The sequence below is a fragment of the Cnephaeus nilssonii genome (genome assembly GCF_951640355.1).
Source record: "Cnephaeus nilssonii genome assembly, chromosome: 13".
NCBI lineage: Eukaryota > Metazoa > Chordata > Mammalia > Chiroptera > Vespertilionidae > Cnephaeus > Cnephaeus nilssonii.
The window spans coordinates 1,295,673-1,312,846 of NC_137084.1; the positions used below are offsets into that span (position 1 = coordinate 1,295,673).

At 66.3% G+C, this 17,174-nt stretch overlaps 1 protein-coding gene across 8 annotated transcripts in view; it reads left to right on the forward strand.

Annotated features, from left to right (window-relative positions):
* SHANK2 (SH3 and multiple ankyrin repeat domains 2) overlaps positions 1–17,174 on the forward strand; it is a 180,652-nt gene that overhangs the window by 90,001 nt on the left and 73,477 nt on the right. For all 8 annotated transcript variants that reach the window (XM_079787026.1, XM_079787028.1, XM_079787027.1 and 5 more), the window contains 2 exons: positions 14,390–14,472; positions 15,816–15,940. In XM_079787026.1, coding sequence (XP_079643152.1) covers positions 14,390–14,472; positions 15,816–15,940 — 208 coding nt within the window. The remainder of the gene's footprint in view (positions 1–14,389; positions 14,473–15,815; positions 15,941–17,174) is intronic.

Consider the following 17,174-nt stretch of genomic DNA (forward strand, 5'->3'; position numbering starts at 1 on the left):
GCCGGCAGACCCCTCCCTGCTCCCAGGTCCGGAGCTGCGAGTCCCCTGCGGAGCCAGGACGGGGCCGCAGGAGGAGCCCGACCCGCCACAGGTCAGCGAGGAAGCGCCCGCATCCAGTCTCCCGCGGGGTGGTCGGGGGGCCGGGAGCGAAGTGTGCCTCTCAGCCTCCCCTCCGTGGAGACAACTCCCGGGGCCGGGGCTCCGTCTTCATCTAACCGTCTCTGCTGGGAATCCCATGGACTCCCCACCTCACGCTGAGGCCGCTGCCCGGCGGGAACTACGCAGCGCCACGTGCGGGTGCGGGTGCAGGTGGGGCCTTCTGCAGCCCCCCCCCCCCCTTGCTCTGAGCCCGAACACGGAGAGGCAAGGCCTTGGGGAGACGTGGCAGCGTGGCCGCTCCCGGGTGATTGCAGGGGGCACCGTCAGGAACGTGGCTTTGTCCCTCCGAGGGGAGAATACGACTCAGAGGAAGGAGCGGTGACTTCCGCTGCGGGACCTGTCTGCCCGCTGGGCCCCACGCCACGTGCTCCTCCGCCCCCTCCGCGTCCCGGGCCGCCCTGGGCTGCGATGAGTCAGCCATGATCGGCGAGGCTTCCTGGGAACACCCCCAGCCTGCGCCGTCTCCCCGGGGAGGGAGGGGTAACCTGTATGGGGTGGTGGGTCCGGTAATGCCCCCCAGATGCCCCTGCCCGCGTCCCTGGGACCTGCAAAGGTGCCCCTCGGCCCCCGGAGTTAAGGACACAGATGGGACCAGTGAGAGGTCGCTGACCTCCGCACGGAAAGGGGGTCCTGGGGTGTCGGAGGGGCCCCAGGCGATCACAGGACGAGGGGGATGTGACAACTGAGCTGAAGTTGGAGGACGGAGGAAGGGGCCACGAACCAAGGAATGTGGGGGCTCCAGGAGCTGGGGAAGGCCAGGCACAGCCTGCCCCTGGACCCCCCAGGACGGCCCTGGGACCCGGATCAGCCCAGGAGACCCCGACCGGCAGGGCTGAGCGAGGGTAAGGGTGTGTTCCAGCCGCCACGCTTGTGTCTGTGGTCACAGCAGCCGCAGGACACACAGGGTGAGCATTCCCGGCACCAGGATCTGACCCGGGGGAACAGACAGTTTAGACGCGGTTCGTACCCACGATGGAGCTCCTCTTCCTCGCCGCGCCACCTGCCCCCCGCTGAGGGGCCCCGGTCGTCTCCAGAGGATGTGGGATGGGAGACAAGGTCTGGGCTCCTGTGCCCGTGGGGAGCACCCTCCACGCACCCCGGCTGAGTCACGGCGGCATTTCCTGCCAAGAGAACGGAGGCTCGGCCAGGGCACAGCGCACGGCACAGGCCGGCCACGCCTGGAGCGAGTTCCTCCTCGCCAACTCGGGGACGGGCAGCCCCCCCCCCCCCACCTCCCTCAGGCAGCTGCGCGCCTTCTCACGCTCCCCAGCCGGGCGCTGGCCACGCCAGGGCCACGCCAGGGCCACCCTGTCCCAGGGCCTCGGGAGACCCGGAGAACTCAGGCCGAGCCTCTGGTTGCCTGCAGGCCCCTCCTGCTGTGAGGCGGCGGTTCTCTGTGCCCGGGATGCCCAGGGGCCCACGGCCCCAGACCAGAGGCTCCGTGGTTGGTACAGAGCTCGGCCCAGCCCTGCCCGCCTCCAGTGCACTCGCCATGGGCGACCGCAGGTGGGCCCAGGCCTCAGTGCTGCAGGGCACAAGGCGCTGTCCCTGCAGAGGGTGCTGAGGGCCGCCCCGGGCGCTCGGTGGCCTCCCTCCCTCCGCGGTGGCCGAGGACAGGCCTGCCCCGCGCTCGGGGAGGGGCGGGCTCCTGCGGGCCACGGCCCAGCTCCGCAGCCCAGGTCCTCGCTGCACCCGCTGTGTGACCCTGGCCCAGTCACTGAACCTCTCTGTGCCCCGCTTCCTGCCTGTGGAGCGGGGGAGGGAGGGAGCAGTGCCTCCGCCCGTGGGCTGTGAGGGAGAAGAGGGCGTGGGGGCCTCACACAGCGCCTGGCAGGTGCGCTCCTGGACCGTGGGGCGGGGTGCTGTTTGCATCATCTGTGCTCACGTTCGTGAGTCCACGTCTCCGTCAGTGACCGTCCTGCTCTTCCCCGCGATGTGGGGGGATGGAGGGGGGGGAGGGAGGGCAGCGAGCATGTCTCAGCCGAAATGGGTGTCGATGAACCCAGGCACCCTAAGATGCTCCGGCGATGAGAGCGGGTGCGTGGAGTTCGGGAGCCAGCGCGGTGCGGGCCGGCTGGAAGCGGGCGGCTTATCTCGCTGAAGATAAGAGCTTCTGAGGCGGGCAGGAAGGAAGGAATAAATATAGTGTGGACGGTGACGGCGCCGGGAACCACACAGATTGGTTAGAAAAATGTCTGTTTGGGGAAAACCAGAAACAAGCAAATCGTCACGGAGCCTCGGGAGCCGGCTGCCGCCCCGGCCCGGGGAAGGCCAGGCGGGTGGCCTGGAGCGGCCGGCACGTGGCGGGACTCGCGCTTTAGTGAAGAAGGATGGGAAATAAGGGGAGAACTGGGACACCTCGGAGCACAGGGACCTGGGGACAGCCAGCCGCCAGCCGGGCTCGGCCCCGGGGAAGGCAGACCACGGGGAGCGGCGGGGGGGGGGGGGGGGGGGCACTCCGGGTGGAGATGGAAAGGAAAGGAAGACGGAGGGACGGAGGGGCTCTGCACGGGGAAGGGACCCAGCGGGGCTGTGCCTTCCTTAGGGAGGAACAGGACCGTCCCGGCCGTCCCTCCAGGAGCAGCGAGCGGGGGTGTGTCCAGGAGCCAGGCCCCTGACCCTGTCTGTGCCAACCTGAAGGTCGGTCGGGGCGTGTGGGCTTGGCGTGAGGAGGGGGACTCGCACAGTCGCGGGTGGCGGTCACGTGGGAGGCGCCAGCCCGTGTCCTGGGCGGCTTGGGGGAGAGAAGGCTCCGTGAGTCCTGATTTCAAGAGGAGAAAGCCCGTCTGAGGGGCTGGTCCCCACCACCCCAAGGTCCCAATCGGAGGTGTGGAACCAGGAGACGTTTCCAAAGGGAACATTTTGCAAACTGGGAAATGCAGCCTCGGGAGTGGGGCACCTTTTATAGAGAAAAGTCCCGCCCCAGTTCTGATTGGTCCATGTTTATGCAAATGAGGAATCCAAATCACAGAGTTCGGATTGGTCCAAATAGCACAGTCCTGATTGGTCAGAATCATGCATTCTGATTGGTTGTTATAGAGCAGCTCTGATTGGTCAATGTGTATGTAAATAAGGGCATAGCCCATTGGTCAAAAGAAATACCAGGGCCCAGCCCCCAGGCTCGGGGGTGGAGCATCGACCTAGGAACCAGGAGGTCAGGGTTCGATTCCGGTCAGAGCACATGCCCGGTTGTGGGCTCATCCCCAGTGTGGGGCGTGCAGGAGGCAGCCAGTCAGTGATTCTCTCTCATTATTGATGTGTCTCTCTCCCTCCTTCTTCCTTCCTCTCTGAAATCAATAAAAACATATATTTTTTTCTTGAAGAGACACCAGGAACTCCTTGAAGGGTGACTCGGGCGGGAACACAGTGCAGGAGGCCGGCAGCTCCGACCTGGCTTTTCCCTGACGTGCCGAGCGCGAGGCTCGCCCCTGCCCTGCCAGCGGCGGCTGCTGGACTCTGGTTAGGATCTCGGGTCAAGTCACCCCCGAGGAGAAAGGAAATGGCTGACCCTTCCTTCCTCGCAGCCACGTCTGAAACCGGTCATTCACCGCCGGCTGTGGTGCGTCTCTGTCCCCAGCCACGTACCGTGCTGGCTGTGGCCGCTGCACGCCCGAGTGGCCGGGCGCTTGGGGAGGCGGGTCGTGGTTGGCAGGAAATCAGTCGTGGCTAAGACCGAGGAAACCGCTCTTACTCCGCTCTCGCCTTCCTGAACTGGGCTGACCCGTCTCGTCTTCCTGGGAAATGGAAGGTGTGGAGACGCAGGGCTGTTTCGCCGGGGCTCCGGGTCCTCACTGCCAGTGCGAGGCCGGCGGGTGAATGTTGCCCAATGCAGACAGAACGCGGAGGCTGCTGGTCTACCAGGGCGTCTCGGCACCCGCTGCTGGCCGTTTCCCCGTGTCTCCTCACCGGTACCAACCTGCCCGCCTCCCTGCAGCACCCCCACGTGTCCACGAGGAAGCCTTTGGCTGCGAACAAGGCAGAGGCCACCATGGCGAGCCCAGAGGGGTTTGTCCACGGCCCGGGGCATCCCCGCAGCCGCGTGGCCTCTCCCTCAGGGTCACAAGGTGGCAGCCACCGCTCCAGGCAGCTCACCCTCAGGGCCGATCCCCTGCGGGGAGGCAGGGACGCTCGAGCCCGGGAGCCGCCTCTAAGTCTCTCTCCCCAGGTCAGCTCTTCCCAAGGCCCCAGGAGACTTGGCCTCTCGTCTCATTTGCCCAGACCACGTCCTAGACCCCCCAGAGCTGCAGGGGATGCTGGGAGCACAGGAACCCGGCCTTTCCGGCCTCTAGTAGGAAGCCAGCCTGGGAAGGACCAGCAGTGGGCATATGCGAGGGACGCGCTCGTGCCCTGGCGCTGAGCACACAGTCACGCGAGGAAAGCAGCAAGGGCCTCCCGGATGCGGTGGCTGTGGACATGGGCTTTGAAGAATGAGTAGGAGTGCGGTGTACAGAGACAGCAAGCATAGGTTCCAGGTAAAAGTAACAGCGTGGGCTCGGGACCCGCCCGCCTCTGCTGCGCCTGGGACGGCCTTCCCATCGGGCAGACGGCCCGTGTGCTGGCACGGGAACCATCAATCGGCACACGCATCATAACCAGGCTGTTTCCATGGGAACGTGTACACAGACGTTCCGCACCCGTTTCCAGGTGCCGGCCCCGCTGTGTGGTGGCTGTGGGTCCCACTTGGTCCTCCCGGCCCTCGGCGCGGCCCGTCCTCGCTGGTCCTGGGCGTCTGGCCTGGAGCAGGGTCTTCCCTCTGAGGCTGACAGGAAGTCAGTTCCTTCTTGGGAACGTGCTGCTGCAGCCTGCACCCCCTCCCGTGGTCCTGCCTCTGCCGCGGTCGCTGGCTGTCGGGGGGGGGGGGGGGGAGGTCTGGGAGCACCCGGGACTGTCCCCACCTGGCAGGCAGCCGGGAGGCCCCAGGACGCAGCGTCCAGCCCCAGACGGCCTGGCTGTGCCTCGGGCTGTGTGCTCTTGGGCCAGCCACTCACCCTCTCTGTGCTCGGTCTCCTCCTACAGGGGGAGAGACGGCAGTGCCCACCTCCTGCAGTCACCACGAGGGGTCAGTGGGCCACACGCAGCCCTGAGCCGGGCCGGGTGTGATCATGACGACATTTACTCTCGTTGCTAATTAAGCTGGAATTCAGCGCCGCCGCACCCGGAGCCGACCCAGCATGCCCACCGAGGCACGGTCACGGGGCGGGGGAGGGGGCCCTTGGTCTTTCTGAGCGGATGCTCCGTGCGATCCTCCGCGTCTTTCTAGGGCATCTCAAAGGTGACCCCGTTTCTAAATGCGTTCTCCTTGGGTCTTTTCTGAGGCTCAGACGCGGGGCCAGGCCGGGCACCTGGACACAATGAGGTGTGACTCGCGTGGGAGGAGGGGACCTGTCTCAGCTTTTGTCCAGGGACCGACCGCGGTTCACGGTGAGGCACGGGCACAGGCGCATCATCTGTGCCGGTTCACGTGTCTTTCGGGCATTCAGAGCGTGTCTTTAAACACCAGGGACACCGGCCCTATCCAACCCCCTGCCTGCTTCTGTAAATAAAGTTTTATCGACACACAGGCCACGCCCATTCATTTACCGCGTGTCCAGGCTTCCCGGGAGCCACAACCAGCAGAGCGGGCGGTTGCAGCCGGGACCGCGTGGGCCGTGGAGCCTGGAACACGGGTGCTCTGGGCCTTTACAGAGAGGGTGTGACAAGCCCTGGCCTGGGGCGCCCCTTTCACGGGACGGGAGGGCTCCCCACGGAAGCGTGTCCCCTTCTTGCTCTGAGGGGCGTGTGAATGGCCCCTAGGGTGCAGGGACCTCTTACCTAAGCATCGGCACTCAGAACAGAAGCAAGATGCCCTGTCGGGGGAGGTTGGTGGCCTAGGGGTGGGCGGGAGAGGGGGCCGGCCTGCTGGGGGGACCGCGGGGTCAGGGCCAGCCCTGCAGCCCCTCGCCCAGCCCACTCAGCCTCGTCTCCAAGCTCGGCTGCGGCGGGGGGGGGGGGGGGGGGGGCGGCAGCCACGCCGAGTCAGGTTCCCACGAGCGAGTGGAGACGGCCCCGGGCTCCCCGCTGTGGGTGACGTCCACCTGCCCGGGACTCGGGAAGTGGCCATTCGAGACGAGCTGTCTGCAGCCACGCGGCATGGTCGGGCAGGTCCCCGGCCGCTCATTTAATCACCGAGGGAAGAGGTCGCCGCGCCCGTCCTGCTCCCCAGGGCGACACCTGCCGCTCCCCTGTCCCCTGATGAGTGGTTCTGTTTTGTGTTAAAGAACAGTCCACTCAGGGGCAAAGGCCAGGGGTTACCCGTTGGCCCTGCCTCTGGCCGAGCCGCGTGGCCCTGGACAAACCCTGTCCCCACCGGCTGCACGGACTCGGGAGACGGACCAGCTGCAGGGCCGTAGGGGTCGCGGAGGGCGCGTGGGTGACCGTTCAGACAGGGCTGTGGGCACGGCGCTCCCTCCCGCAGGCAGGGACGGGCGGCCTCCCAACGCGTCCCGGTGGCCCCAGACCAGCCTGGTTTTAAAGCTCTGTCCCAGGGGGCCCCTCTGTCCCGGCGGCCAGGACCGGGATCACGCCTCCTCCTCCTCCTCCTCACAGACCGTACGCAGGAGTCCCGGCTTACGTTTCATTCGCTGTGTCAATAAGCACCAGTTAAACACCTTCTGGAATGTTCTGATCTTCCCTCCGCAGGCAGCAAACCCGGGCTCAGCGTGGGTGAGGGCCTGCCCAGGGTCCCAGAGCCAGGACTTAAGATGGGCCTGCTCCGTCTAGACCAGTGGTTCTCAACCTTTCTAACGCCGCGACCCTTTAATACAGTGTTCCTCATGTTGTGGTGACCCCCAGCCATAAAATTATTTTCGTTGCTACTTCATCACTGTACTTTTGCTACTGTTATGAATCGTAAAGTAAATATCTGTGTTTTCCCATGGTCGTAGGCGACCCTGCTAGCGGTTCTCAACCTGTGGGTCGCGACAGTTATGAAGTAGCAACGAAAATAATTTTATGGTTGGGGATCACCACAACAGGAGGAACTGTATGAAAGGGTCACAGCATTAGGAAGGTTGAGAACCACTGGGCTAGAGGCACGGTGGGCAGGCTCAGCCTTCCTGGGAGCACGCATACCAACAAGTCACCATTTCAAATGCAGTGACTGACAAGGGAATTAAAGCGGAGTAAGGGCTAGGAGTCGGGGCACGGAGGGCATGTCGGGGTGGTAGGGAAGGCCCCTCGGGGGAGTGACCTTGGGGACCTGAACAGAGACAGCAGTCTCGCTCGGGGAGTCCCGTAGCAGCACTCTGGGGCGAGCGCGGGCAGTGCAAAGGCACTGAGGCAGAGAGGAGACCGGCCTGTGGGAGGGAGAGAAGACAGCAGTAGGGCTGGAACGTGGAGAATTAGGAGGTGTCAGATCGCGAAGGGTCTTAGCCATGGTGGGGAATTTGGGTTTTATATTACACTAGAGGCCCGATGCACGAAGATTCATGCAAGAATGGGCCTTCCTTCCCCTGGCTGCCGGCACCACCTTTGCTTGGGCCGGAGCCGCCTTTTCGCTCGGGCCGGAGCTGCCTTTCTGCCTTTCTGCCTTCCCACGCTGCCCAGAGGCCTGGAGCGGCTGCGGTGGTGCGGAACGCCTGCATCATTGCCATGGCGACGATGCAAGCATCCTGCCCCACCCCTGGCCGCTCAGCGCCTGTGTATGCAAATTAACCCGCCATCTTTATTAGGTTAATTTGCATACTCACTCCTGATTGGCTGGCGGGTGTCGTGTAGGTACGGTCAATTAGCGTGTTGCCCTTTTATTAGTGTAGATTCTGATGAGAAGTCATTGGGGTATTTTAAGCAGGATGATATATAGAATATGTTACATTGTATATTTAAAATACAATTTTTCACCCTGGCCAGGTGGCTCAGTTGGTTAGAGCAGTGGTCGGCAAACTCATTAGTCAACAGAGCCAAATACCAACAGTACAACGATTGAAATTTCTTTTGAGAGCCAAATTTTTTAAACTTCTTCTAACGCCACTTCTTCAAAATAGACTCGCCCAGGCCGTGGTATTTTGTGGAAGAGCCACACTCAAGGGGCCAAAGAGCCGCTTGTGGCTCGCGAACCGCGGTTTGCCGACCACTGGGTTAGAGCATCGTCCCATACTCTGGAAGGTTGGGGGTTCGATTTCCAGTCAGGGCACATACCTAGGTTGTGGGTTCAATCCCTGGTCCGAGTGCGTACAGAAGGCAACCAATCAATGTTTCTCTCTCACATCGATGTTTCTCTCCCCCCTTCCTCTCTCTCTCTCTCTCTCTCTCTCTCTCTCTCTCTCTCTCTCAAAACAATGAAAACATACTCTCTGGTGAGGGTTTTAAAAATAATAAAATGAAATAACGTAACTTTTTATTATAAAAATCTGATATGTTGCTGTGGGGATCACGGAGCTGTTTTGGGGCGGCACCCCTCCCCCCACCTCCCGCATTCAGGCCGAGTCTCTGCTCAGCTCCATGGGGAGCGCTGATCGCCGGTCATTATCCCAAACGTTGAGCCACATCTTGTCTCCTCCGCCCACCGCTCTTGGCAGGTAACACGCCTGCTGGTGTTTAGGAAACGCTTTTGGGTGATTTATTACGAAATAATGAGACAATTTAATTCCAATCAAGTCTTTGCACATTATGGCTTCTATTAGGAAAGCCTCGTATTGCCGATCGCGTTAGCAGGGCAAGGAGAGCGGGCGTGAGGAACACGGGCAGGGCGGAGTCGTAACTGCCGATCCGATCGGGAAACAGCTCCCGGAAGACCCTGGGCGTGTGGGCTCCGTGGGGACGGCCCAGCCTCTCGCCGAGCCCACGTGAAATGACGCTGCTCCCTGCTCGCGGGCTGCGGGGTGGGCTCCCAGGAGCAGGAGCAGCGTCGTTTGTGAATGAGTCGCCCACGTGTGGCGTCTCCCCCACGTGGCACACGAGCACCTCACACAAGCTCTCAGAACCGGTGGGCGTGGCTCAGGGGTTGAGCGTCGACCTAGGAACCAGGAGGTCACGGTTCAGTTCCCCGTCAGGGCACAGGGCTTGCGGGCTCGATCCCCAGTGGGGGGCGTGCAGGAGGCAGCCGGTCCATGGTGTTCCTCTCTCATCAGTGTTCCCTTCTATCTCCCTCACCCTTCCTCTCGCTCTAAAAATCAACAAAGGGAAAAAAATACAAAGAGCCCGGGGTGGGAGGCAGAGGGCTCACGTCCCCTAGGAACCGCGGCAGCCCCCGCTTGGACGGGGCAGAGGGCAGAGGGCAGAGGGCGGAGGGCAGCACCACGCCCTCACCTGGCTGGGAAGCAGGATGCGGGGGCGCGGGCGGCCAAAGGCTGGGAGGGGCCCTCCTCAGCAGCGAGCGGCAGCTGGTGTGGGCACCGCTCGGCCAGCTCTCAGCCGCCGGCCTCCCCAAGGACAGGCTGGCCCGGCCCCACGGCCTGTGGCGTGGCCCTCTGTCCACTCCGCCGCCGGCGCCGCGCGGGGACCTGGCCGCCTGCCCACGCCTGGCATCTGTGCCCAGCGGGCCCACCTGTTGCGGCCCAGGCCCCCTCCGAGGAGCTGCGGCTCTGTGCGGCCGCTGCGTCCTGGTTGGCAGAGCCCGGAAGTTTCTAGGACAGCCCTGCCCGGTCCCTGGCGCTGCCTCTTCTCCCAGCGCCCCAGTTCCGCCGCCGCTGTCGGCGAGAGCGTGAGCGCCGGAGACCACTTCTCTCGGCTTCAGTTTCCTGCCCTGGACAAGGCGGGGCCCCACAGCCTCTCCAGGAAGGAGCTTTCCGGGGCCATGAACCCCAATCTCTCTCACGGGGTCCTCCCGGGTCTCCCCGGGCGCCAGCACCCCCGAACCCGCAGGCCCTGGTATTCAACGCGCCCACAGCCCGTCCACGGGGCCTTCTTTGTGCCGTCAAAGTTCCGATGCTTCAGCGAACCTTGCCCGGAGGTCGGAGGTCTGAGACCTGGTGCCGCGGGGGCGTGGCTGGCCAAAGGCCCAGCTGCTGGGGTGGCCAGCGTCCTTGGGGCCCCTGGGTGTGGCCGCAGGACGCCCACGTCGGCCCTGTGCCCCCCCCCCCCCGTGCCTCGCGGACCGCCGTGTCCTCTGACAGGGCCAGTCCTCGGTGCAGGCTCTCACAAAACCAGGTGGACCCATCTTGACCCGTCACTGGCCGCACCTGCAAAGACCCCATTTCCAAGCGCGACCACGTGCGCAGGTGCGGCGTTCGGACTGGGGCGTGTCTCTTTGGAGCCACCATTGGACCCACGACTCCTGATGGCTCCCTAGTGGCCTGACGGGGCCTGGTCTGTGCCCTCCAAACTGCCGGTAGCCTGCCCATCCCCTGACGCTTAGTAGGTGTGCAATAATGACTGTTCATAAACTGACTCACCGGGCAGCTTAGCCACTGGCCCCAACAGCTTCAGAACCCCAGGCCCAGACCCAACCCGACCCCGTGCAGCCAGAAGGGGCAGCCGGCCAGGCCACGCTGTGCGGTCCGCCCCCCAGTCCCGGGTTACATGTCGTCCCTGGTCCTCCGTGTGGGGCAGGACAGACGGAGCCGCCGGCCCCGAGTGCTCCCAGGCGTGGCTTCCCGTGGCTGCGCCAGGCCCAGCCCTCGGCCGAGACAGCTTGTTCCGTGACTGACAGATCCTGATGCCACCTGTCATCGCTGGCACCTGCCTCTCCTGGCCCCATCCTGGGCCCCGCCGGGCCGTGAGCCTTGGGCCAGGCCTCCTGGGGTCCCGCGAGGCAGACTCCGGGCGCGTCTGGCTCCGGTGTGTTCTGGGAACCACGGTGGCACGCGGCGTGCAGTGGGGCTGCGGGGAGGGGCGACATGGGCGCCTGGAGGGCTCCCTCCCGTGCGGCCCCAGGAGAGTTTCGACACGGACGGTGTCTCCCACAGCAGCCTGGGCCGCCCCCGGGACACCCACCTGATGGGGCACCCGTTCTCCATCCTGTGAGCGAGAGCAGGTGCCCGCCTTCCTCACGCACCCGGCAGCCACCTGCGCCAGAGTCGCCATCTCAGCCCCACCGCCGCGTCCTCTCAGCTGCACCGTGGGCGGCCCCACGGCTGCGCGGGGCGGGGTGCCCACCCCATCACCTCCCTCAGGCCTGCTGGGGAAGCTGGCAACGGGGGTGCCTTGGGGTGCCTTCAAGCGCCCCATCCCGTTCAGAGCACACATTTGAACAGAGCGTGGCCGGGACACGGGTGGCATCTCACGGAGACGGGAAGGGTGTCGCTAGGGAGGGTCACAGAGGAACGGGCCTGAGGTTTGCCCCGAGGGGCCCGCCGTGCGTGGGTCAGTGGGCAGAAGGGCACTTGGAGGCGTGGGCGATGCTCAGAGGGCCCCTCACGGGAGAATGGGTGATGCTGCCCCTCGTCCGGAAGGTTTGGGTGGAGGGCCCACGCCTTAGCCAGTGCCGGGGGGAGAGGGGGGCAGGCCGAGGGAGCCTGGCGCGTGAGTTGGGGGTGCTGCACAGACCCAGAGGCGAGGAGGGGGGTGAATTATACGGACGTGTTCGGGGCACTTCAGGCGTGAACGTGAGCCAGAGAGGACCCACAGGAAGGCAGGGCGTGACCGTGGCCCCCCCCCTGATCCGTGGCCCCCGATCTGTGGCCCCTGGTCCGTGGGCCCTGGCAGCAAAGCGGTGAGGCATGGCCATTTGGGGTGGGCGGTTACTTCACTAGGCCACACCCCCAGGCGCCGGGGGCCGGACTCCGGAGCGCCCACCAAGGTCATCAGGAAAGCGCGACAGGACGTGGCCACCCCAGGGTGACTCAGCACGTTTGCCGATGGGTGGGGACCCTGAGCGGACCAGGGTGGGGACCCTGAGCGGACCAGGACAGGGCCCAGGGACTGGCTTGTCATTGGCCCCGAGGGCTTGGCATCTGCAAACTCGGACCCTGCTCAGGGTGGTTGCCGTATGGCCCTGGGGTCAGAGCAGGACTGGGTTTGCACCGACGCCATCCGTGCCCACGGCAGAACTCCTGCCCCTGCGGTCAGTAGGCAGCAGAACAGGGCGCAGGGCCCTCCGAGCCGGCAGCCCAGGCCCGTTTGGGCTGCTTGCTGGGGCGGCTCACGCAGCGTTAGGAGCGGAAGGCGTGGCCGCGTGGCCGCGTGGCCGGGGCCTGGGAGAGCCCTTCCCTGGAGAAGGGGCGGGGGGCTGGGGGGCTGCACCTGCCCGGCACGCAGTGAGCCAGGGGGCCGGGGCCTTCCCTTGAGAAGTTCAGAGGGGGGAGAGGGGCAGTCCGTGTCTGCGCCTGGTGGAGGCTGTGGAGAGGGAGAGGCCTGCTGGAGGCTGTGGAGGGAGAGGCCTGGTGGAGGCTCCTGCCCTCAGTCCCGCCGGCTCCTGTGGTTCTGGCCAAGCACAGCCACTGCGGTTCCTGGCTCTGGTTTTGGGGTGGCTCCCTGGGGGTGGGGGGGCTCCTGGGGGTGGTTTGGGGGTGGCTCCCTGGGGCTCTCCATTCCACTGCACCATCATGGGTATCGACCCATCCGACCGCACAGAACCCCGGGAGGCCTGTGGTCACTGCTCTGTAACATGAGGGGAAACTGAGGCTGAGAGCCCGTCAGTTCCTCAGCGTCGGGGGCAGCCAGTGACTGCCCGTGGGCGCCGTGGCTCTGGGCTCCTGCGTGTCTGCGTGGCTAGGCCCTGCCAGCGGGGTGGGCTGCTCCCAGGGGGCTGTGCAGGGAGGCCGTGGGCTGTGCACGGAGGCCGTGGCCTCCCCAGGCAGCAGACGGAGGGCGGGCACTGACCTGCAGGGTCTGGCGGCTGCGGGGGCCGAGCAGGGGCTCCCAGTCCACCCAGCTCCCGGAGCTGGGCCCCTGCCCCCCCCAGGCTGTGCCCCGGGTGAGAGGCAGGCGGAGCCCGGGGGCTGGGCCCCACCTCCGGGTGTTCAGTCCGCCCTGGACGGTCGCCCTGGATCGCATGGCCTGCCAGGGGTCAGGGGGGTGTCCCCTCTGCTGGTCCCCCGGAGGGCAGGGTCCCCTGCACAGTCCTCCAATGGGGGGGGGGCTCAGAGGACAGTTGTGCTTCTCCAGCTGCGCCCCCACCTCTCCCCAGCTGCCCCCCTCGCCTGTGCGGTGGGAAGTTCTCGCTGCTGCCAGGGCTGGTCCAAGGGCCGCCCACCTCCTCGGGGCCCCCTGCCCTTCTTCCGGAGGGGCGCCCTGCCAGCGGGGTGGGCTGCTCCCAGGGGGCTGTGCACGGAGGCCAGGGCCTCCCCAGGCAGCAGACGGTGGGCGGGCACTGACCTGCAGGGTCTGGGGCTAGGACCCTCAGCCACCCCCTCCCAGACGGGCCTCCCGGCTTCTTCCGTGCCCCCCCCCCAGCCTTTCTGTAGGGGGGCTCCCGGAGGCCTTTCTCCTCGCACCCAGTCCTCCCACGCCTGCCCCCTAGGACCCCGGAGAAACCCCGGGACCCTCTCCAGCGGCCCTGCCCCGACTTAGGGGGGAGGCCGGGGAGCCAAGGTCCTGCCGCCGCCCGCCCCTCGCCTGGAGCCCCGGGAGCGGCGGGCGCCCTTCCGGAATGAAAGTCGCCTTTGGTTTTCTTTCCTTTCAACGCAAATGCGGTGGCGAGAGGCGGGCGCCGCGGCTGTAGATCGTCAAAGGGGGAGCCCCCTTCTCCCCGCCCCAAACTCGGCCTCCCCGCAGGAGCCTGCCGTCAGCGCCGCGTGCTACCGAGTGACCGCCCCCCGGGCCGCCCGCCGCGCGCACCGCCCCCTCCGCCGCCCGCGGAGCCTCCGCCCCCCGCCCCCCGCCGCCCGGGTGACGCGGTGACTGTGGGGGCACCACGCTGCCGCGGACGGAGCGGGAGGGGTCGCTGCGTCTCCGCGCGGCGCACGCAGGGAGCAGACGGGACTGGGTTTTCTCGAACCCCTTCCCGAACCGGGAAGCTGCTGCCTCATTTCGCTCCGCTCGCGGGGCCGCCTCGCCTCGGCCGGCGCCTGGCGCAGCGGCGCGCTCCTTCCTGCGGCCACTTTCCTCCCCGCTTCCCGGGCCGGCGCCTCCCCACCATGCGGGCTCCCGCGCCGCCTGCGCCCGGCCCCCCCTCCCCGCCCCAGCCCGCCGCGCCCGCCTCTCCCGGCCGCCTGCGCCCCCGCCGCCGCGCGCCCCCCGCGCCCCGCGCCGCCTAGCTCCTCCGCCGCCGGCCGGGTCCATTGGCTGCGATGATGAGCGTCCCCGGCGGAGGAGCGGCCACGGTGAGGACGGGCCACAGTAATGGTCGCTGTCCCCGGAATTCTCTCCACAGCGACTGCACCATCGAGGAGAAGGCGGTGGTCCTGCAGAAGAAGGACAATGAGGGCTTCGGGTTCGTCCTGCGCGGGGCGAAAGGTAGGCGCGGGCCCGGCCCGGCCGCATGCACCTGTGTGTGTGTGTGTGTGTGTGTGTGTGTCTCTGTGTGTGTGCGTGTGTGTGTATGTGTGTGTGTGTCTGTGTGTGCGTGCACACACCCGCGTGAAAGGCATGCCCCAGCTCCAAGCAACCTCTTCCTGGGCACTTGGTTGCTAGACAACCGCGGCTTCACCTGCCGCCTGCTCGGAGGCGCGGGCTGCTGACTGGCTTTCATCCCCTGCACCCCTCTCCCGCTCCCTCCCCCACCCTTTTAAACCCCGGGTTCGGCCTCCGGGACCTGCAAGGACCAGGCTCAGGTCCCAGGCTCAGGTCCGGGACTGGAGGCCGCCCGCGGGCGGGGAGTGAGCTCCGGCCCCAGGTGCGCGGGCGCCTGCCCCTGAGGTGACTTTGCCAAGGAAACGTGGCAACGTGGTCCCTCGGCCGTGGCCCGAGCCGGCAGCACCCGCGTCGTGGGGCCTGGGGAGGGGGATTCCCGGGGTGCATTCCACGTGGAGCCCCCACCGCCAGCCTTTGACGTGGGGGCTTCCCTTCGGAGAGAAAACAAAATGGCATCGCCTCCCCACGGAGGAGACAGCTGGCCGCGCGGGCGAGCATGTGGAGTGCCTCCCGCCCCCTTCCCGGCCCACCTGCCGGGCTCAGGCTGCCCTGCCGGGTCTGCCCGGAGAGAAAGGATGCCCGGCCGTGTGTCCACTGTCTGTGTGGTCGCCCTCCCCTCCCCCACAAGGGCCATCTCCATCTTCCCACCCGCACCCCTGGCCGCTCAGGACACCCCAGGAAAGGCCACCTCTTGCCCTGGGATTTCCCGGGGCAGCTGCATGGGGCCCCGAAGCCGGGTGCCCGGGGAGACAGGCTGTGAGCGGGTTTCGCACCCGCAGCCGCCCCCCGGGTCAGCGCCGGTCCGGTGGAGCCCCGAGGCGAGTTCCCGGCGCGGTCTCCGGTCTCCGCAGCCGTAGCCTCGGCAGGTGGCTGGCTGTGATGCTTCTGCAGCTCCGTGTGGTTATGGGGGAGCTTTTCCATTTTTAGAACCGAAAGTGTTTAGTCACCGGTGCTTTTAAAGAAAACGACGGGCGCGCACACACAGGCACGCTCCGCGGAGCTCGCCAGTCCGTGCTCTTGGCCGAGAGGCCCCGGGGCGTGGCGGGCCCGGAGCGCACTCCCCTTCACTGCTCGAGCCGCTGCTGGCCTGGGATGGCGAGCGTCCAGCCCTTCCCGGGGGGATGCTGGCCTGGACCACCCACGCCCCACAGGGGACACGGGGCTGAGGCTGCCGCCTTGGACACGTCCGCCAGGTTGTAACGAGCTCTCCGTCCTTGCCTTCCCAGCGGACACGCCCATTGAGGAGTTCACGCCGACGCCGGCGTTCCCGGCCCTGCAGTACCTGGAGTCCGTGGACGAAGGCGGGGTGGCCTGGCAAGCCGGCCTGAGGACGGGGGACTTCCTGATCGAGGTAGGGCGCGGGGTTCGCGTCTTTCTGCTGGGGAGAGCGCCGACTCTCTGATGCGTGGGGTCCGTGGCCTGGTCCGCGTGGCCATTGGGCCCGTGGGCGGTGCTCGCGGAGGCTGGCGTGGACGCACGCTCAGTTGTCGCCACCCGCCGTGGCTCCCGTGTCCTGCGGACGTGTGTGTCTGGGCTGTCTTTGAGGCCGCGGCTGTGACTCTCTGGCGGGTGGAAATGTGTGTGGAACGTGGCCACTGGTCTTGACGCGGCCGGGGGAGAAGCGTGCCCGCCTGACGTCGGGGACACGTGGGGCTCTCCAGGCCATTTCGCTGGGACCGTCGGAATGGACACCTCGAGGGCAGGTGGAACGGGCAGGGTTGTGGCTCTGGCTGGCGTGAGGCCTGTGGCGGATTTGTAAGTTGCAGGAACTGGCCTGTCGGTGGAGGGTGGCCTTCAAAGACCGAGGAGCGTGGGCACGAGGGGCGTCGGAAGCCGATGGCACAGAAAGGAAGCCACCTCAGAGGCTGCGATCAGCCTCGGCTGGCAGTAGGAGGGGTGTGCTCTTAAAGGCGCAGGTGCCCCGTTCCTGCAGCCTCCACCAGCAGCGCCCCGGTCGCTAGCACCTCTGAGCTCCGGGCCCCTGTGCGGGTCGAGGTGTTGCTTTGCATCGTGCTGTGCAAACGGGTGTGTTACTCTCTGGAGCTGTTAGAAAACAAGAGCGTGCTGTCCTTGGGAAAGTGTTTTTAGGGGGCTGGGTAAGTGCCCGGGGCCCTCGCCGGCATTCTCGTGTCTTGGAAAAGCATTTCTCGACGCTCACTCTGAGCCCTGTCTCATCCGTGTTGGAAACCCACGTGCAGGTGGAGGGGACGGGGGTATGGTGCCCAGCCGGCCACGTGGTGGTCCTGCCGTCGGGCTGGCTGGACCCTTGTCTGTTCTGTGGAGGAGGCGGCCCAGGCCGCGGCGGGCGGTCGCCTGAAGCCGTTGCTCTGGGTTACGCCTGAGCTTCCCAGGTGTGTCCCCCCTGTGGTTTGCTCACCTCCCGAGTTTCTCAAGACGGAGCGCCGGGAGCAGGGGCCGTCCAGCCCCGGGAGGGCGCGGGCGCTGTGGAGGAGTCTCCCGTACTCCGGGGTCTGTGTCGGCCTCGGTAGGTCTGCTGATGGAATAACCAGTGAGGTCCGCGATGTCAGCACGGCCCCTGGTGTAGGCCCTCGGGTTGTTTCCTTAATAAACTCGGCGGCAGAGAC